Raw genomic sequence first — 22,117 nt, forward strand, 5'->3', positions numbered from 1 at the left:
ATCAGCTCTAGTTGTGTACCCATCACTAGAATTTCCATTCTTTTCATGTTCTAGGATAGTACTATAGTTTTTAGTAATGACCAATACAACTTTAATCAACAGAAGTTTTGTGAAAACAGTTATTTTACCTCTTGATAGTTTTCTTTGTAAATAATAATTATTATTTACACCATACCATGTGGAAATATTTAATTGATCCAACACTTATTCCAGGAAGGTCCTGTAGATATCCAGGAGATATTTGACGTATCTGTGGTAAACAGCCTATGGGCGATGCTAGCTGGACGAAGGTTTCTGTTGGGAGATAAACGACTGAAGCAACTCTTGTCCTTGCTAAGGGAAAGTTTCCGATTGTTGGACATGTCTGGAGGACTTCTCAACCAAATGCCTGCCTTGCGGTTCTTAGCTCCTAATCTGTCTGGATATAACAAGATTGTTCATGTCATTGACAGTATAAATTCACTTCTTCAAGTAAGATACTGTAATAAATAATTTAAAGTAATCCTAGTTAAGAGCTCAGGTAAGAAACAGTAAATTAATTAGCAGTTGGGGGTTCTGCCTTTCTGTTGACTATGCTCAAATACAAAGTTAATAACGGGATGGTTAGAGCACTTGTCTGACAACCAAGAAAGATCACCAGTTCAGTCCTGAGAAAAGTTTTTATACAAAAATTGTCTTGTCTTAGGCGGTCGACACACGGGAAGACTGAAACCCAACTAAAGTTGAACCAACTGTTTTGTGACGCGATTACAGTTGCAGTTGCATTGGTTAAATCCGCACACGGGCGCGACTATAATTGAGTTGAGACAGTGAATGAGTTTTAATTTTGTTATAACGATACTGTGTACTGTGTATGGTGTTTGAAATGAGTAATAGTGATGAAGAAGCCCTGGTGTTTTATAAACAATCAAGAAAGCGTAGAGTAGAAGGTGTTGGGTACATCCTTATGTTGAAACAAATATTTAATTTAGGCTCTTTGTAGCTGCTGCTGCATTACAAGAAACAGACGCAAAATTTCAGTCTATGTACACAGGATGTCAAAAAGTGCTTACGAAGAGTTATCACAGTTGGTATATCTGATCCTTGAAAAGCGCAATACAAATATGCGAAAAGTTGTTCAAACCAGGCGACTGAAATCACCTAGCAACCGGCAGGTCCGGTTGCTTAACGACTGATCGCCGACTGGTCCTCAACTGGTCGCATCGCAGTCGCACCGTGTGCACTGTCCCACCTTACTACATTGGTCGGGACGAAGGCGACTAGTTTGTCCAACTGGTTGCCGATTTCAGTTGGAAAACAGTCTTCCCATGTGTCGACAGCCTAAAGAAACAGATCTTAATCAGTAACAAAATTTACACAGATCATTTCATTCCATTAAGATTATTCAGCTTATGCATATGGCTAACACATAATAATAAAGTGATACATACTATTATGCTCTGCACCATTCCTAAATACTCTCCTTCATAGTCGCAGTCTTTCCCTTACATGATACATTTCAACACAGCATTAACATTCTAACCTAAAAACAGAACACTAAAATCAAAAAACAAACCCTATATGGGAAATTCGCTAACAAACCAAACTTGTTTAATACACAATGTTTACTACAGCTGGTATATTTAAAACCACTTAAACACTGTAGCAGTACTACCATTAGATAATGGCTGGATCTTTGATGGCCTGTGGGGCAGAACAGCGGTAATTTTTGACACTTCTAACATTTTTCCCAGCGTCCTTGAACCTTAAGCTTTAAAATGAATCCTCGACAGCCATGCTACCTTTTTCCTAGCTTGAGATATTTCGTGGGGACCGATTCACTTACGGAATTAAATATATAGATTTCTGCTGGAATCATTGTATTTCATTGTACAATAAATTACAACTAATCGTACAATTTTATCAAATACTTTTTTTATATTTCCGACCTTACTATTCGTCATTAGGAAGTGGAGAATTCTGATATGAGTAATAGTTGGCACTTATAGTTTTAGTATAGTATAGTTATAGTTTTTATAGTTATGGTATACTTATAGTTTTTTTTTTTTACACAGGAAATTATTGATGAGCACAAGGATACCTTGAAACCAGGAGTGATCAGAGATCTTGTGGATGCTTTCCTTCATGAAGTCAACAAGCAAAAGAAAAAACCTGAGTCATCGTTTACAGGTAAGCTAGTGGCACACCTCTAAATAATTGTTTAAATAAAACGATAAAATAATGTAAGCAACAATGTCTTACTATGGCCAGTAAAAGTTAAACAGTATGCATTTGATCATATATCCTTAACTAATATAAGGCTTCGGCTTTGGGATGTGGCAATGTCACACTGGCCCGGCTATTGCCCTGGATTTAATCTCAAATTTTGTGCATAAAGCATTTTCCCTCCTGCTAAACTCACAAAACTACTCACAAAAAACTCTTCTCTGTTGAACACAGAGGTGGGATTGTTTGTCACATATTTCATCAAGTCTCAAAGGATTACTAGAATTCAGGTCTTTTATGACCTCAGACCATATGGGTATCAAGGTCGAGCTTCTTTTGGCACTGAGAATATTCTCGACGAACTGTGACACACATAGGTCATCAATTTGTCCTCATCCTCAGTCAATTAAAATAATGTGTAGGTCTATTAAAGTCATTGTGTTAACTTGACTTGGTTTCTTCTAAACTCAGAGTGAAATATAAATGACTAGTTATGTTTTTGAAGTAAGAAAGAATCACATACAAATGGAGTGATAGATACGGTAGTTGGTTAGTTTGACACTTCTTACTCTCTGAGCTATGTTTATCTGAAGCTGATTAACAAAACAATTTCAAAGCAATACACTCACTCACTAATTTGTATTAATTGTTTTTCAAATATTTTTTTAGAGAAGCAGTTAATGATGCTGCTTATGGACATGTTCATGGCTGGTTCTGAAACTACAAGCAACACTTTGGCTTTTGCAATTTTCTTTCTCCTGAAAAACCCACGAGTTCAGGAAATTGCCCACCGAGAATTAAAATCTGTCATAGAACCAGGAAAATTGCCTTCACTCAAGGACCGCTCCAGGTAGTACAAAATGTCTTTAATGTTTCTAATGTAGGTAACTGGTAATTGATACTCCTTTACAAAGAATTAGAGACTCTAACAAGCTATGGTTGACTAGCTGTAAAAATAAATTGTTGGTATGGTTATAAATTCATAATATAGGAGTAGGTGATGATCATAAGGATAATAAATATGCCATTTTTTGCTAAAATAGGGGCGGCACCCCTGCTTGCTGGCCTTGTAGCATAATAACAGTCACGGTTGTAGGATGCTTTCAAGAGGGGGAGCTACCACAGAGTGTTGAATACTCTCCTAAGAAAGGAGGGGGTCCAGTGGTATGGTATTTTTAATGTCAAGTACTGTGTTCACAAACCTCCCATTTCACATGCCTCATTGTGTTACAAGTAGGTTGATATTTAAAAATCAAACTAAGACGATTGCAGGACATAATTTATGTTAATATTTGTTTTCCATGGTCCAATGGGAAATGGGCTTTAGCCCCTTAGCCCCCTCCCCCTTGGAACCGCTACTGCTATTTATTACTATTACTATAGTTATTTCTACCGGTTTTTGGGTATTTTTAATTAATGTTACCGTACTGTTAACTACAGTTACCAAATATGAAATATAATTATTGTAGATGTAAAGAGAAATGTAAAGTAGGATCTTGATGAAGCCGAGCTGAGAATGATTTATTTTAATACAAATACAGTAACTCTGTTCACTGTAGAGACAGATGAAATTTGATAACCACAAAAAAGAGTACTTTATGATGATAACATACATTTTACCTTTTTAGCCTCACATACATTGAAGCAATAGTTATGGAGACTCAGAGATTAGGAAATGTTGCCCCAATAACACCTCCACACAGAGCAAAAAGAAGAACTTTGCTAAATGGGTACTGCATTCCTGAGGTAAGAAACATTTTTATAATTTTTAATTTTTGTTACATTATTTCCGACAACAACATTTTTGTTAGTTATGATTTTTGCTAGCATAAACCATTAAAGTAGTGGAATTTTCAATTACAACATTAGTTTTTTAAATCACGCTACAAAAAGTACAATTTATTGCCAAAGTAAGTTTTACCACAGCTAGATGTGAATTACGAGTCCTCAGAGCCTAGACGTTCTAACTCAAAACAATTTTAAAATACAAAGAAAATTTAAAATTTCACAGTATACTAGATATTTAAATTACAATCACTTTGGTATTTGAAAAAATATTTTGAGACGGTAAATAACTTTTTAGCGGCTGTTTAAAAATAACAAAATTAACTTTGCTCTTATGGCGGGCAAATCCAAGATGGTCGTTTCTTCCATGAACTCCCTTGGAAATTAATTCAAAACAACAAATACAATTTTTAATCTCGTATAGTATTTAAATTATAATCACTTTGGTGTTTGAAAAACTATTTTTGGATGATAATTAACTCTTCAGCAGCTGTTTGAAACTATCTAAGATGGCCGCTAGCCTCTAAGGACTCTTAAGTGTCTAGAGTAAACGCTCTGGATTGATTAGTGTGCTAGATCGGTCCAATCCAAAGCTAGGCCAAAACGACTGTTTAGTATAACAAAAAATCCTTAAAGTGGTTTAAAATACCTGTCGGTAATCCAATTGGTTGCTGAGGCACCTAGTTTCCGCCCACAATGTAGCCATCATCAGACATTAACCATAGAATATCTTTGAAATCCGGAGGCTAACAATTTTGAAAAAAAAACGATACCTACCTTTGATTTTGCAGATGTGAAACTGCCCTTTGCTTAAGACCGACCTTGAACAATTATTGGCAAAAAAACTTGTTTAGTTCTGTCATAACTTCCTCTAATAAATATTAAGTTAATCTTGGTTGGCGTTTTTGGTTTTAGATGCTTAGAGGAAATTACAAAATGTAATTTTAAAATATCAATTTATTACAAAAAGTAATTGTTTTTCTCATTACAATAGGACACAACTATACTTGTGAACTTGTTTAGTGTTCACATGGACCCAACTTACTGGAATGATCCAGAGGTATTTAAACCAGAAAGATTCATTGATAAAAGCGGCAAAATAATTCAACATGACTACTTTATTCCTTTTGGTCTAGGTAAGTACGATAGATCTCCTAAATAGTATATTTAACACAAACGTCTTATTTTCAAGTAGTGAAAAAAAAAACATTAATGTTTGTAAACCTGCACTTTTGTGAAGGTTATCTCTTATTAAATTTCTAGAACAGCTAATATATTCAAATGATATACTGAAGTAGAAATTTTTTGTCAATTAAAGAAAAAACGTAAACAAAATTTAATGCAATTTAGGGCAAAATAGTTAAAAGCAAAACATGAGTAATCTAATGAATTTATTCCTGAGATCACTTAATAAAGAAAGATATATCAATTATTGACACCACATAATGAGTGTACTTACACAGCTTGTCACTAAAATTCTTAAAATAAATTGTAACAAATTATAAATTTTTACTTAAAACAAACTGTTGGGAATATGCTGCTGGGTATTAAAAAATGTTCTACAAATATTAAATATCTGGCATTGTGTGTTTTAAATTCCAATCTAAAAAACATATTATGGTTATACTTTTTAGAGAGGGCGTTCTCCAATACAGAGAAATTTTCTCTTAGCTGAAAGACCTTATGCTTCTTTAACATGTAATGATTCTTTTTGTGAAGAAGGATTATTTTTTCTCTTTTGTGGGGATCCGCTTTTTTGATATTTTTCTGGATAGACATTGGTAATTGGCTGCGTATTACAGTTTTTAGCTTTGTGATAATGTACTGTGATCTGGAGCACTCCGTAAAGCTGAAGCAGTTATATTCCTATTCTTTAGCTGTATCCCAATTTCAAATTCTTTTAAATTTGACTGTGTGTATTCAGTACTTGCAAACTAATTGAGTAGGGAACTAAAAGCAACATAACTATGAACAGTATATGCTATTCATATGTGCATATGGACTCAAATATGGAAACTATCTCAAATCTACTATTGTTTTTCAGGTCGCAGACGATGTTTGGGTGAAACTTTGTCCAAACCGAGTCTTTTCTTGTTCTTGGCGTCTTTGTTACATTGTTTCAAACTGACCATACCGCTTGGAGAGAAATTGCCGACTGCACCAGCTGTTGATGGAGCTACCCTATCTCCTCCGCAGTTCAAATGTCAACTAGTGCCTCGTATAGGAGAAGATTAAAGTGCTGAACAAAATACTTTGTTAGAAGTTCATTGTTGGTGATGGTGATTTTAGGTTGTTTTAAGAATTGCTTTGAATATTTTTCATCATTGTTTCATAGTAAAATATGTTTCTTGATATTTTCAAATCTGAAGCCTCGACCTATAATCTTTTGTTAAAAATGAAAGTTAAACCTTATAAGGTAAAATATATATAAAAAAAAAACAGTGCTGGGAAAGACAAAATACTTTTTCTGAAAAAAAAATCAAATGTTTCAAGGGGTTGAATGAATAGAACACCATTGGGTATTTAAAACTTTATTCTATACTACATGTTTTAACAAGTTTTGTATGTGTTAAAGGTTAACATCGGTGGAACTTAATGATGTTTAAAAACCGTTTGTATTAAATGTTTTATAGTAGTAGTAATACAAAAGTGTTGAACGATACTGTATAAATATTGTTCCTAAAAATACTGTTAGATCGATTGAGCCTAATTCATCCTTCCTCTGAATATTTAAGTCGCTTTACAGATTCTTTCCTTTACCCTAAAGCTGGGTTTTCCTAGGCGCGGAAGCGGAGAGCGGAAAAAAAATTAACATGGTGTTCCGCTCCGCTTCTAGGAAAACAGTAACATTAAATTACCTAAGACGAATGGAGTCCGCTCTCTACGTTCCTCTCTCCGCTCTCCACTTCCGCGCCTAGGAAAACCCGGCTTTAGGTTATTCTTCTTTAAAACAATTGTTTTGTAAGTTTTTATAAATTCCGCCTACTTAACTGCTCTACAATTTTTCAGAAAGGGGTTCGCAACAAAAATACAGGTTATTCTATTAGTTGGTTTTAACCGTCAACCAGCCAATTTATTGATAGTCTTAATTTTGCTATAAACTTTATAATAGCCTAAATAGCCTTCACTTAATTCTTGTTTTTGATATGTTAATATTTAATTGAAACTGAACCCAATTAAATTCTCCATCTGTGCTAAAAAATCATATATGATCTTTGTCAGTAACAAAGTTGCTCAAGGCATTTTTACTAAACTACTTTTGGGCATTGAAGAAACCGGATTGAATCTTTTAAGTCCACTCCTCCATCAACAAAATATTTTAAACTGCAAACACAAAAATATTTTTTGTTTAACTTGATAATTACCTTTACCAAACGATATAGATCTTATTTCTCTCTAGGTGTTACATGAACACTGTAAGGTTTGGGTGACAGAGTTATTCCAGGTATATAGTCAAATTTTAAAGAATCCATTCCATTTTCCACTCCTAAGTGAAAATTACGCATTATTCCGGTAAAAAATAGAAATATGAAATTTTTTGCTAAGGCTTCACCAAGACATCTTCTTTTACCTGAAAAAATCATTGTTATAAACAATAAAATCGCTTAAAAAATATCTTAAATTTATACTGTGTTCACTCCAATTTACTTCAAGAGAATACATTAAAACAATAAAATGTTATTAATATATTAAAAAACTTTTGCAAAACTTATGACAGCTAGCCTGACCATACTACTGGACCAAATTACACACGAATTGTACGAAAAGAAAGGTTATCGGTCCTATATGTGCAGGTTTTATTTGAACTCTTTAGAATAGAAGCAAAAGGAAACATTTTACTGTTGTGTGTTCTTCTGGTGTGAAATGAATTATTTGAACTCACAGATGCATTCATATAAGTGGCTTTGAAGGTGAAAGGTAACAGAATATGTCATGTTGGTCCTATAGGATCCTACTGCTACTGTAGAAACATTAAAGTTGTTTCCTCTCACTTTTTCTATGCAATTGTAAAGTATATGAAAAAATAAGTTAAAAGTAAGAATAGGCCTCTGAAACTGAATGAATCTATTTTACTATTTTATCACCAATAATCTAGTGTATGTACATAAAAGTAAAATTAGTTGTTTATTGGTTATAAAGTGTAACATTTAAATATCCATGATGATATCCATTATTTCTCCTTTACATTGAAATGTGCACCTGCTTAGTTAATTTTTAGAAAACCAAATACAAAAGTTGAAAAGACTCACCTATTCCAAATTGATACAGTTCGTCCATTAATTTTCTGTTCTCCTCCTTCAAGAAGCGATCAGGATTGAACTCCATCGGCTCTTCCCAGGTAATTTCATCATGGTGAATAGACTGTAAACTGAGCAACACTATGGTATCCTGTAACAATAATAAATACAAACATTAACGTTAACGTAGGCCCTTTACACAGTTTTAATAACTAGGATTGCCATACATCCTAATCAACAGGATTATTGCCCAGTGTGATTAGTAACTTTGCTGCTGACATCCCAGGATTCTGAAAATGGTTCTTGGGACAGTAGCTATAAAAAATCTTGCAAAATCATTAAACTTGCTCAAATGATTCCCTATAAAAATTTAAATTAAAACTATTTATGGTCCCCCATTATGGTTTGAATAACAGTACCACTAAGTGAGTGAAAATTTAAAAACGTACGTTTTCATGTCCCTGGCCTTTTACTTCGTAGATACTGGATTTTTAGTTTATTATTATGTGTTTTAATATTTTTTGGGACGGGGGCAACATGTTACACACATTTATTTGGTTTTAAATACGTTCTAGGTATTTTTTTCGTATTTTTAAAGTCCCGAATCTCACGACCATGACGTGTCCCTAGGGCACATTTTCCAACTTTCACGCTATTTTTAGACTAATTATTCATGCCGAAATATATAAAGCCATATTTTTATGTCATCAATGGTTATTAAACTTACAAAAAAGGAGCATATTATAATTTTCTTGTCATTGCAAACTGACTACCATGACAAAATAAGTCTGTCCCTCAATTTGGCGTCACGACCATTTGGGAAAAATTTTCAACTTTGGAGCACGACAGTGGCAAGCCTGGCGTCGATGGAGTCAGTTGGTTTTAGAGACTAGTTCGGGGTGTACGTCAGGATTGTAGTGCCGGTCGTTTCGAGTTGAAAGGAGGAATTACAAGATTAATAAAGGGAAAATTGTGTTTTTTGTAATTTTGGTGTGTCCATGACCGTACGTAGTCATTCGATGAAGTAGACATCGTGTTAATTTTTGTTTATAAGATATTTCAATTGCTAGATTAACCTAGAAGTTCACTTTGTATCCTCGAACATGAGGTGCAGGGCTACCACCAGAACAGAGCCAAATAACACGTAATTTCACGACCAAAGTTTCACGACCATCGCGGGTTTTTTCACGACCAATCCAGCCTTATGGATTATAGTGTGTTTGGTCGTGACAATAACCTTAATATAATTGTAATTTAAACAGTTTAGTTAATTTGAAACACTTATTTTTATTATAACTAACAGTATAATTGAAGGATTGTTTAGAAAGATTTAGATTATTTCAGAAAATTCACGACCGTACCGCTAGTCCCTGACCATCACGTTTATGATTTCTATCATAAAAATTTTAAAAATTAAAATATCGTCATATTTTAATGTTTTATACACAAAAGAAGCACACCTCTATACAAACATAACGATTTTTCGGGTCTCAGGTAAGTTTTTTCGGAGTTATACAAACTTAAAAAGATTTTATTGGCTTTTTTTCAATGTTTTGAGTTTTTTTATTTTTTTCTAGAAAGACCAAATATACCAAAAGCTCAGTGACCTTTTTATTGTATAATGGTCATAAAAGTAAATTAGTTTATAGCAAAACATAGTTATAAAAATAATATTAACTATTTTTAATATTCATTTAAACGTCTGTTATGGTCGTGACAGGATTTTGTGTTTTTCCACTAAAGATGCTCTTTTTTTTTAAAAATACCAAAGATATTGCGTTACCATGGACATTTTATGAAACTTCAAATGTTAATGAAATAAAAATAATAATACAAGTTTTGAAAAAAGGGGGAAAAAATTTGCAAAGTGCTTTTCCTGAAAACGTACGTTTTTAAATTTTCACTCAAGTACAAGACATGCAAGCATCACTGTTGGAAAACTAAAATTATGAAGCAGTAAAAAAGTTGAGAAATAATGAGTATTTATAAATCTATTTCATTTTCTGTTCAAAATTAATAATATTACAAATATTTTGCAACCCCTGCATTTTAGGGGTAGTGTATATTGAGGTTTAAAATTACCTTTGGTATATGGTATTTGCCAAGCACTGTGTCCTTTAGAACTCTACGAGGACCAGCCACAGGCACCACATGGAGAAACCTCTGTGATTCTGCCAGCACTGCTTCTACATACGGTAATCTACAACACAACAGTATATACAAACAGGTATGGGTTAATATTTTATCAACATATACTATAAATTCAGAAAATACACACCGACAAATTTAGAGAGCAATCAGTTTTTGCAGTGAGTTGCGAACAAAAGTTGTTAGTTAGTTTCTCTGCGATGGTTTTTCTTTACTTCATTCAGTTTTTCATAATGACCCTTGATTCAGCAACCAGGATGAGTTTAGGGTAAATAGTGCCCTGGGTTGCAAAAAGCTTTGGCTCCCCCGTCACTATATGATCTTAGGGCCTTCCCCTGAAAACTTTTTGAAATTAAAGTTGTTGAAAACAAATTTTATTAACACTATTTGAAGGTTAACACTGGCTGAAATTTGTGTATTTTACATTTTTTCAACTTATCAAAATATAATAAAAGAGAAACATTTTGTAAAAATCAACACACTTAAACTTAAGTGTTACCAAACAGAAAATCCTCATCAAAACAGACAACCTTCAAAATCTACACTAAAAGGTTAACCATAGTAATGAAATGAAATGAAATTATGGATTAATTGGATGAAATTAAATAATATTTTAGTAGCAACCAAAGTCAATCTTGATGATACCTTGCTCTGTCTTCGAGTGATGGAATTGTTCTTTCTCCCAATGAACTTTTAATTTCAGAATAGACTCGCTCTTGTACATCTTGATTTTGGATCATGTGAAGGAAAGCAAAGGCTAAAGTGTTACTTGTTGTTTGGGAACCAGCAATGAAGAAATCAAGACAAACCATGATCAATTGATCCTCTGAAAAATAAAAAAACACATTGACATCATTAGTGTACAATGTATATACAAAAAACTCTTAACTGACAACCAACATGGCTTTCGGAAAAATAAATCTACATCCTCAGCTATAACAGCACTAATTGAGTACGTCCTAGACCAGATAGAAAATGAACAATACATTTCCGCCATCTTCCTTGATTACAGTAAGGCTTTTGACTGCCTGGGCTACGACCTGAAATGCAAGAAACTCGAAAGACTCGGTATAAGAAACTCTGCACTGGGTTCAAAAGCTACAACCACAAGACTGTTCTGTTAGCTGAGGCTGCACATATTTCACAAATATGTGTGAAATCCAAATACTAGGTTACTCCGGAACGCTCAAGGAATGTCAGTGTAAGATCTCAACTCTTTGGCACGGTGGTTCCACTTAATACATTTTCTGTGGTTTCGTCATGCACCTGAGAAAGAACCATTTTTGAATGGAATATGTATAGAGTCATAGGAAATTATTTGACATACAGTAGACTCCCTCTAGTTTGGCCACCTCGGGACCGGACCACTGGCCGAACTACAAAACGGCCGGACTAACCGGATGTAGTGCATTTTACATAATCAAAATACAAATAATAGTATTGCGCAATCGTGATATGTTAAGTCAATAACCCTGGTTCAGTAATAAAAACTGTAAAGTTTAAAATCACGCCTACTCAAGCAAAAAAAAAAAAAAAAATACACAACACTGTACGTACAGCAATAAATCACGTAAAGAACAAAACAATAGAAAGTCTAGTACTGCAAGCTACTGCTACCGTAGTCAGGATAGGCTACTACTACATGTTGTTTTAGAACATAAGAAAGCCGATAAAAACATTAGACAACTCATAAAACAGCATAAAATCATAGTACTTAGTCTTAAAGATAATAACGACAGTCGTAAAATAGGATAAAGATAACAATGGATGACGTAAAACTCCGCTTATTCTTTCTTCTTTGTTCTTCTATTCTTTCTTTGGTTTCTCTTCATCCACACATTCAACAAGTTGCAATGGTTACTAATCACCCAATCACAATGTTGTGAGATAGCACGTAAGTGCACAGCAGACATCAGTTGTGTAAAGAGCAGATGATTGTCAGTGCAAGCGGATAGCTTGACCTTGAAGCTAACGATGGCTATTTCTTTGTTTTGCTTTAATTTATTTTTGTCAAATAAACCGTGGTGTTTCAAAAACAATAATGGAGGAACCTACCGTATAAAAAAAATGGTCCGAAATATTTAATTATACACTGCATTTCAACATATTAGACCAAAGAAAAACTTTTATAAAATGTTCTCGGTATTTTTGAGGTTATGTAACTTAATTTTACATAGGTAATATGCAACAATTCACCCATAGAAGCACCTGTCAACTAAACTGACATGAATTGTTTACTTCTATGGCCGGATACTAAACATTAAAGTTGAATCATGTCGAAGGCAATTCACCCATGACGATATGACTTGTCCCCCCGAGACCGGGCCGGACCATCCGGCGGCCGATCCAACCGAAGCCGAACTAGAGGGAGTCTACTGTACTAAACCAATAGCAGAGCCATAGCACGACACTTTTACTGTTTAAAAATTGTTATGTTTGGGAGATATAGTTCTGCATTAGTCTCGATAGGTAGCAGCACAGCTCATGGTAACAGGGCCCTGTACTGTCAGGGAAACAGTTGGAAAGAAAATAGGGATTATAGTTCCTTCCCTGCTTCACAGCACCCACACAATGCAAGCCAAGTGAAGTGCTCACAGCCTAAGAATGTTTCGGGATTGATTTCACCTTCCTCCCAAACGACTTGAGGCTGTAAATCCAACTTGGCACACTCCCTTCTTCCAATAAACCTCAATGCATCCCATAGCAGTGTGGAGCTTACCCATAAGCCTGCTGCAGTTATTGTATTTAACCAGCGATGAAATAGTTTGTAAAACAGAAAATTTTAAGAAAAATTAACAAAAGAGCTGGGCAATAGGAAGCTGGTATTGACATCAAAAGCTATTTTTTAACACAATATGAGGTAAACATTTGTAGAACCTTTTTTACATTTTTAATGTAAATTTTTTAGGGAAATAGCATGTAAAAACAAAAACTATTTGTATTTTTAAACTTTTGTGAAAAACAACGTTAATTATTGTTGAAGATAAATATTACTTTTACATTTGACTTTGAGGAATAAAATTGAAGGTTGAGAATAAAAATTTATAGAGTACTGTAAGCAAAAATAAATAGTTGGTTATTGATCTATTTCCCAAAAAATAGCCTATAGTAAAAAATCATTACAAAAATAAGTTTGTAAATTATTAACTTTTGGAAAACAAGCCCAATCCACCTACAATACCTATTCAAAATACAGTGTGTCCACAAAAGATTAGTACAGTTTCATATACGTCATTTAGTGATTTTTACCGTACGATGCTCTACCTGTGTGAGTCGTTTCGGCCACACACCACAATTTTGTTTTACACACAACATTTTTGGCAAATTTGCTCGTCTGAAGAGATATTGTGACCTTAAATTTGAATTTTTTACTAGCAGGTATAGCTGAGGTTGGCAAACAAACTAACTTCCTTAATATCCTGACAGTACCCCTTATGATAGGGTTTACCCTTATCGTAAGGTAAATAAGGGACATAGTCTTCCAGACAAAATCTCAGTTGATGAGTTATTTTTTTTCCCTAGCACGCTAGGCACGAGCCTGGGATTGTTTTTCACATTACTTCAGGCTAGACCTAGGGGTTGCGGCTTTATCACTTAGATAAAATCCATTGGTGACTTGGCAGGGATCGAACCCGGGACCACAGGGACTGAAGTCCCGCGCTCTAACCACTACGCCAGCTCGCTCCCCCAGTTGATGAGTTAAGGAAGACAATTATAAAAGCATTTCTCCAAGATTAAGACAAAATAAAAAAAACTATTTTTAAACGTGAATTTTAATGGTAAATGGCGTTATTTGGAATCCTAGAGGAAGGCATTCATACTTATCCCTCTTAGTGCATCAACTGAGATGTTTTTGATAATTAGACAATGTCCTTTATTTGCCCAATAAGGAGGAATCACACAGTGTGACGTCGAAAAAAAACTAGAAATCCAGTATACCAACATCATCCATTAAATGCTTGTCAACGTTTTCTATTTTAGGTCAAATACCTATTCGAATAAACAAATTCAGCAAAAAAATATCGTTAAAACTAAACGTTAGCATGTAACCGATACAACAAACAAATGTATAACATCGTGTGTTACAAAGTAACAGTGTAGCTAATGTATGGAATTGTACTAATCTTTTGTGGACACCCTGTACTTACTACAATACTTATTATATTGAATTTTAGCCTCCTGGTCGCATTTAAATACTATAAATTGGTGTACCTGCATTTGTGATCCAGTTTGTAGCTGAGTTGACATGTCTAGACATTATATGCTCTCATGCTTGATTGATCATTGACTGTCTGGGTAGCCGAGTGGTTATAGTGCTCGCCTTCAAGTCTGAAGGTTGCTGCTGGTTCGAATACAAGCAAGATCGTTTCCAGACCCAGATGCCATTTGTCATTGGGCAATGAATTAATGATGCTATCTAACAAAAAGGTCAACGTTAGATAGTAACATGACCAGGGTTTGGACTGTTCTCTTTCAAAAATTAAAAAATGCCACTGGCGTAAAGACACACAAAATAAAAATAAAAAATAAAATAAAAATACTCGGCTACAAACTGGATGGCATAAATGCAGGTATTTACAAGTTATAGTTCTAGGCCTACTTCAATACCTGAGAAGCTGGATGAATGATCATTTGATGAGCTTATCTCCTTCAGATAAGCATCAATAAAATCTCGCACATTATTATCTCCCATGTTATCCTTGTGCTCCATAATGGTTTTCTAGAAAAAAAGAAAATATCATTGCCATCAAATATCATTAAAATATTGTTTTAATGTATTTAAGAAATATTTTTAAAGCTCCATATTGTGGTTGTTTCTATATTAAAACAAATAATAGATAAAACTAGGTATTAAAGATTTGCTTGATAAAAGTGGTAGATCTATAAGAATCACGTAATTATACCTCTAAGAGCAACTTTAACTCGTTATTCAACGAGCAGATGAGGTTATATCCTGACCACTCGGGAGCGATGTAGGCCAAGAACGGAAGTTGACTGAGAATTCCACCGGCCATATCAAATGCTTTGCTTCGTAGAGCCATCAGCTCTAGTAGCCTTGTCAACTGAGGGTCGTCTGTAGAGAAGCGACTACCAGCTGTCATTGCCCACAACACGTTCAACACACAGGGTGCCAACAAACTGCTGAGAGGTGCACACGACCCTGCGTTGGTCAATAAGTTCAGCAAGTCCTGCAATAAAACGCAAAATTTAGTACGGTAAGCATCCAGGGCATCGTAAGCATGAGGGAGTCGTTTGCTGTGGGCGGCAAATTTTGGGGGGCAAGAAAATTGAGGTTGCTATATATAAAGTAAGAAAGTATTTAAATGTATTAACACGTTGGGTGCTGATGACGGGAATTCCCGCAATTGCTTAACATTGAAATAAATGCAACTTTTATGTTCAAACATGTCGACAGCACGAATAGTGTTAATGTAGTTTGTTTTAACTTAACTATACAAAAATGTTCTGCATACTAAAGTGGTCTAGCCAATACAATGAAAAGGGTTCTTTTCTTAAGTAGGAAAATATTTATATGAACCGGTAGTGCACCCATGTAGCACAGATGGTTGGGCCAACGTTGGCCAACTGTGGGACAGTTGGTCGATGGTTGGTTGGAGCTTCCACAACCAACCAACCGTTGTCCAACTGTATATCTCGTAGTTAGGCCAACCAATATTTACAACTGTGGACCAACATTGGTTCATTGTTAATTAAATACATTAATAGGTATGCATTGCTGGGTATCATACATCAACCCATCGTTGTCCAACCGTTTTTCACTCCGTTGGACCAACAAAAGATACTTTTGTTGGACCAACGATGGTCCATAGTAGAGTTTACACGACTTTCATTCTCTGGATCTAGCTTTCACAACATAATTATAATAATGCAAATATTTTTTTAATTAATATTCTTTAACTTATTTGCGACAATTTAAGGGGAAAGAGTAATTAATCATATAACAGTCAATTATAATAGCATTAATAATCTAGCGGTAATTAAATAATCTATATTCAAATACCAGTATCCTCTCTAACTCCCAAAAAAAAAAATAATATCTACTTATGATGCCTTAACAGATTAACAGAATCATATTATACTGTGTAGTATCAAAAATGTTTCAAGTATTGCGACCATTGCAACTGTCGGCTACTCTTTCACCACTTGAAAACTCTCTATATCAACAATCACAGATAGCTCAGTGGTAAGGTAAGAGGCTAATAAGTCGAAGGACCCAAGTTCGAGACCCGTCTGGGCCAAAAAATTTTGTTCTAGCTTTTTTTCAAAATTTGTTTTTATGAACTATTTAATCAATTTACTCACCTAATAATTATGCTTTTCATACTAAATTTGTATTATTTTGTGTGAAATAAAACGGTTGGTTGGATATCAGTTGTGTTATGGTTAGTTGGCCATCAGTATTTTTGGATGGTTGGGCCATTGTTGGACAATGGTTGGTTGGAAAACAGTTTAAAGAGGTGACATTTCTACCGTTGGCCAACTGTGTGGCTCCACAATTTACCAACGTTGGCCCAACCATCTGTGCTACATGGGCAGGGATGGGAGCGGAGGACATGACTGCTCAAGGTCAAAGTCGTTCCCTTACAGGCGTGTGTAGAGTAGAGCGCCGCCTGCGCCATCCTACCCCTGATCCACTCCTGCTGGATTGACATCTATATATTTTTTAAAACATATATTTTTTATTAAACTGCTGTAACTTCTATCTGAATTTGTAGAATTTTCTAAACCATCACAAGCAGAGGCGGATCCAGGAATTTTTTGTGTTAGTGACACACTTATATTTTTTATTGCTTTTTTATATACATTACGGTATCAAAAAATTGGATTGAACTGTATAAGGGTTAAGAATTAGCCCTATTTTTAAGGCTGGGTGTCGGTTTACTGGTTTTTTTTAACACCCAAAATTGAGGATTGGTAAATATATATTGGTTGTCACGCGACGATTTCGCCTCGAGCCCGGGTAACGAAACAACAAGTTTTTTGGTGTTCGCGACGATTTTCAAGATTCTGTCGCAATCGGGGGAGGAGATGATTACATCTTTTCGATCCTGGTAATGTTCAGGATTTTGTTGCAATCGCGAGATATAGGTAAGACCAGTGCCGGACGTACCACTAGGCTGCAGCCTACAACAACTTTTTTAACACAACAAATTGTTTTCTAAAATTAATTAATGATTTGTCATACTTGTGAGTAACGATAATGATGTGCCTGTCATAGTGAGAAGTTTTAGATTTTTCTGTGTTTGCAGATGATGATAACGGTGTACTCGTGATGGCAGATGTTCACAATTTTCCACCATTGCAAGGGATGATAACGATGTCCCCTTGATGGCAGGAAAGGTTGACGATTTTGCCGTGATCGAGGGTGACTTTAATCATGAAGTAGTTGAAGTTTAGAAGTTAGCAAAAAATCAGTAAGCACTGTAACAAAGCTATATATATATATAGCTTTAGGTTACAATCTTATTTTAAAGGCCCAGACGTGCATCTCAAGATGAATAAGTTAGTATCAAGTGCAATACAAGTAGGCCTACTGTACATTCTAGTATCACTCCGGTCACTCAATGATGGCATTACTTTTGTGTCTGAGCATTTCCAAAGTATTTTCTTGTTAGCAATTTGTTGTAGTTTGTGAGCTCCACTTATGTACTTTATGTAGGCCTACTTTGATTAATGTAATATCATTGACTAGTAGAGTAGTCAAAGGTACTATTCATCTATATATATAAAATCCAATGTTTGTATGTTTGTTTGTCCTTTATGGACTCCGAAACTGCTCGATTGTAATAACACTTTCAGGCATTATTGAGCATTATTCAAGGATGGTTTGTGTGAAGTTTGGTGCAGATCCGTCAAGGGCTCTGCCCCAGTGGCTCTGGAGTTTCCTATGTTAACCTTATGAGTTAAATGGATGTTATATTTAAATGGAATTCAAGAATCTTAACAGCTAGTTCAAATGAAAAAATTGATTCTGTGATGTTCAATAGCATTAAAAAGTTAATAGTTTACCAACAGGGCGCAGCACTATATTTTTTTTAAATTTATGACAACATCTAATTTGCAACCAAAAGGTGAGTGAGCGTAGCGAATGAACTTCAACCTGGAGGCGAGTTAGCGTAGCGAACGAGCTAACCTGAAGGCAAGTGAGCGCAGCGAACGAGCTCCAACCTAAAGGTGAGTGAGCGTAGCGAACGAACTTCAACCAGGACGTGGTTGAGCCATGTGAACGAGCTTATCTTGAAAATGAATAAGCATTTGACATAAAACCACATTAGAACAGGACGACGTCTGTCGGGCCAGCTAGTAAATTATAAAGTTCATGAGTAGTGTAATAGTATATTTGAGCATATTGATTTAGGTGCAAGTATTGCAGAAAAACTAATACTTGTTCCTTACTAATTTGTTACCTTAAGTTCCTCTACAATAAGAGATTCCATATGTGATTTTCCAAAACCAAGACTACGCAAATGTTTCACTGCGAAACTTCTCTGCTCCATCCACAAACTTCCATCGGTCATTGTTATTCCTGGAAAAGTATCCCATTACAATATCATATTTTCGGTCAGTTCAACTGATTCTAATTAATTTTCACTGCATACTTTTTTATTGTCTTGCACAGAACAAGAGGATCCACAGAACACTTTCCTATGAATATAGTTTATGCCACAATTGTTATTGTTTTTTGTGATTGAACATACATACAGAGATACACAGGACATACACAGATCGTGCTCTCAAATACGCAAAAGGGAAACAAGGGCGATGTGAGCCAGGAGAACGGAAGGAAAAGTCTCTGTTAATTGCTATAGCTAATTTAAAAAATTTATATAGAAAATAGGTATATCTACAATTTTTTTAACAATGGCATAGGCCTAAAACTTCGCTTCTTCAAGTAGCAAGAGATACCAAGCAAGGACTCTTAATTTTCTTCCAAAAGATTATCACTGTTTTTTTAATAAGTAATACATTTTTTTTACATATTTAATTAAAGTAGTGGTCACTAATAATAGACAATTAAGAACATTCAATAGTCATACCTATAAGAATACCAACGTTAGGAGTGCTATATTCAGAAAGTAACATCCATCTGGCTCTGGGATTTATTCTGTCAGCAAATTACCCCATCCAACTTACAGTTTTAATAAAAATGTTAAAGAAAGACACCACAATACCTTTTCTACTGCCCATTGTGCGAAGTCTGATAAAATAACTGTCTGGCCTGGCTTGAAATTCATCCTTTGTAAACACTTGCTTTACCAATTCTTTTGAGAACACCACAACAAACAAATCACTTCCCAGCTTGAGACCAAGAATTGGAGTTTTATACTTTTTTGATAAATAATTCAAAGCGTTGTGAAAGCCACCATGGAGAATACTCAGTTGCTTAATTAAAGATGAGTTTCCTGCCAATGGTAACCATGATGGCCCTGCAAGGATATGGAGCGTTATCAGACTAAATTATAATAAATAGGGTGAAATCTAATGATTTGTATTGTGATAGGTTATTTAAAATAGGCTAGTTTGAAAATTAAATGTAAGTTTTTATTTACTGTTCCATGGTACCTTAAAAACATTCATTCAACTATAGTGCGTTCAAACAGCCGTGGCACCTGAGGGATTAGGAGACCCCAAGGGTTTCCACGAGGTCTCCTAATCCATCAGGTGCTACGGCTGTTTGAACGCACTATAGTGTAGCCTACTCAACACCTGGATAGATACTGCTTAAATTGACTGAGACGGTATGGCGTTGTCCTATCCAGCTACTAGGAGGTCACAAATTGTGGATTTTTATAGGTATGTGGATTACCTCTTCTCTGGTGTGGATTAATGTCCGCATTAGTGAGTACTATGACTATCCGCAGTACTATCCTGATAATTTGACCAATTCGTTAATACCAAGGCAAAAATTTGGTTCGGATTCCGCTATAAACTGTACCCTTAGTTGGCTCACATCAACTATGACAATTTTGTTTGAAAACCGGTGACAGCTTTAAAGGGGCCCCCGCCTATCTATCCCATTTTAATTTTTTAAACCTGAAAGGTACACTTTTCTAAAAAAGTATTAGAGTTAGGGATCTAACTTTGATGTTATTGAAAATAGTGTATGTTAATGAGTAATTAATTACAGCTGATAACTTATTATAATATCAATTGTGTAATTTTAAATTTTATTTTTAAACAGCTGTTTTTAATCAATCAAATCAAAATATTCTTTATTTGTAGTTTCATCAAGAAATTACAATGGCGTCATACAATAATATAACTTAAAACTAGTATTTTATGGCTTAGTACATGGATGGATTGTGAAATTGCAAGAAACAGTGTTTAGGAGAAGACTGTGAAAAATTGTTATTTTAATGCAAGTGTTAAACAATATGCTGTGAAATTCAGTGCAAGTTATTGATGTAGATGGGATTCGAGGAATTCCTTCAAGGAGTAAGCAGGTCTGTCTATCAGTCGCTTGTGAAGCTGTGTTTTCAGCGGTTTTTCCTTCAGTGACTTCAGTGATGGTGGTACCTTTTTCTACTTTAAAGTGATTTTAATACAAGGAATGTGAGTATACAACCAACAGGTTTGAATCTGGATAGTGAGTTGCATAATAATAATAATAACAAATCAAGAATGATAGAAATAATGTCAGTAATTTAGATAAGTCTGTTGCTCTGCTTGAATTACATTAAACAAGAGATAATTTAAAGTTATCCTATACAAATATTAACTATAGTTTTAACAGTATATTTGAACAAAATACCAAATACTGTACCATTACATAATTCACATGAATGATAATATATGGTTATATATTTTAGCCTATTTTCAGTTTTAGAGAACTGAAATAGGCTACTAACAATAAATTTAGTGCAAAGTAGCCCTAACTGATTAGAAATAAATAAATCTATAAAAGAATTACTTACCTGGAGGAAACATAGGTGGTCTTGTTTTTCCTATTATTATGTAAAGAAGAAGTAGACAACATAGTAATATTACCAGAAAAAATGATATCCCAGGCATAATTGAAAACTAATCTGTACAAATATATAAATATAATACATTCACTTACACTCTGGAAATATATTTAATTTACAACAAATTCATTATTTAAATTCAAAACATAACGTGATCACAGAGGAAGCGGAAAATTATATAATACAGTTCACAAGACAAGGTTGTCTGATATCACAGAGCTGCACAAGTGAGACAGAGACAGCTGACTTGAATAGGCCTAACTAGAGGCAGAGAATGTGGACGAAATATCAATGAACTTCATCCTTTCATTGTTGGATCACAAATGCATCACGTGATCTGGAAGGTCTGACAAAGAGTATGCAATTAAAAGTACAAGAGTATAACATTATGTTGAAGTACCAGTATATACAGGGTGTTTTTTTTAAAACTTGCATCTTTATTTATGTAAAAACCGCAATAGATAGAAATATGCAGTTTGCGGGAATCATCTATTGACGTAGGGGGCCCAATTGTTTTGAATTCAACGTTACATTCACATTCCCCCCCTTTCCCCCCCTGCCCCCAACTTATTTTTTTTAAATAGCAAGTTACCGCTTGTGACATATCAAATGAAAGAGCATGAAAAAAGAAAATGTTTGGTGAAAAAAAATTAAAAATCGGTTCATAAATTTGCGAGATATTTCCCCCCCCCCATTCCCCGGAATTTTATTTTTTTAATAGTAAAGTACCCCTTGTGACATATCAAATGAAAG

At 34.7% G+C, this 22,117-nt stretch overlaps 2 protein-coding genes across 2 annotated transcripts in view; one reads left to right on the forward strand and one right to left on the reverse strand.

The window, feature by feature from the left end:
- The window catches only part of LOC129004882 (methyl farnesoate epoxidase-like), a 30,332-nt gene extending 23,723 nt beyond the window's left edge, over positions 1-6,609 (forward strand). Inside the window, exons 4-9 of the mRNA XM_054433576.1 lie at positions 214-471; positions 2,055-2,169; positions 2,875-3,055; positions 3,834-3,951; positions 4,985-5,126; positions 6,035-6,609. Coding sequence (XP_054289551.1) covers positions 214-471; positions 2,055-2,169; positions 2,875-3,055; positions 3,834-3,951; positions 4,985-5,126; positions 6,035-6,225 — 1,005 coding nt within the window. The 3' untranslated portion in view covers positions 6,226-6,609. The remainder of the gene's footprint in view (positions 1-213; positions 472-2,054; positions 2,170-2,874; positions 3,056-3,833; positions 3,952-4,984; positions 5,127-6,034) is intronic.
- Positions 6,522-21,577, reverse strand: LOC129004844 (probable cytochrome P450 305a1). The gene is made up of 9 exons (XM_054433505.1): positions 21,314-21,577; positions 19,571-19,825; positions 18,806-18,924; positions 15,281-15,565; positions 14,985-15,096; positions 11,022-11,202; positions 10,311-10,428; positions 8,241-8,379; positions 6,522-7,561 (listed from the first exon to the last, which is right to left on the reverse strand). The coding sequence occupies exons 1-9, from the start codon at positions 21,408-21,410 to the stop codon at positions 7,377-7,379; spliced, it is 1,491 nt and encodes a 496-aa protein (XP_054289480.1). The 5' UTR covers positions 21,411-21,577; the 3' UTR covers positions 6,522-7,376.
- Between the last annotated feature and the right edge of the window lie 540 nt (positions 21,578-22,117).

The sequence above is a fragment of the Macrosteles quadrilineatus genome, unplaced genomic scaffold (genome assembly GCF_028750875.1).
Source record: "Macrosteles quadrilineatus isolate MER2022 unplaced genomic scaffold, UCM_ALF_1.0 Scaffold_12__1_contigs__length_5162894, whole genome shotgun sequence".
In the NCBI taxonomy this organism is placed as follows: domain Eukaryota; kingdom Metazoa; phylum Arthropoda; class Insecta; order Hemiptera; family Cicadellidae; genus Macrosteles; species Macrosteles quadrilineatus.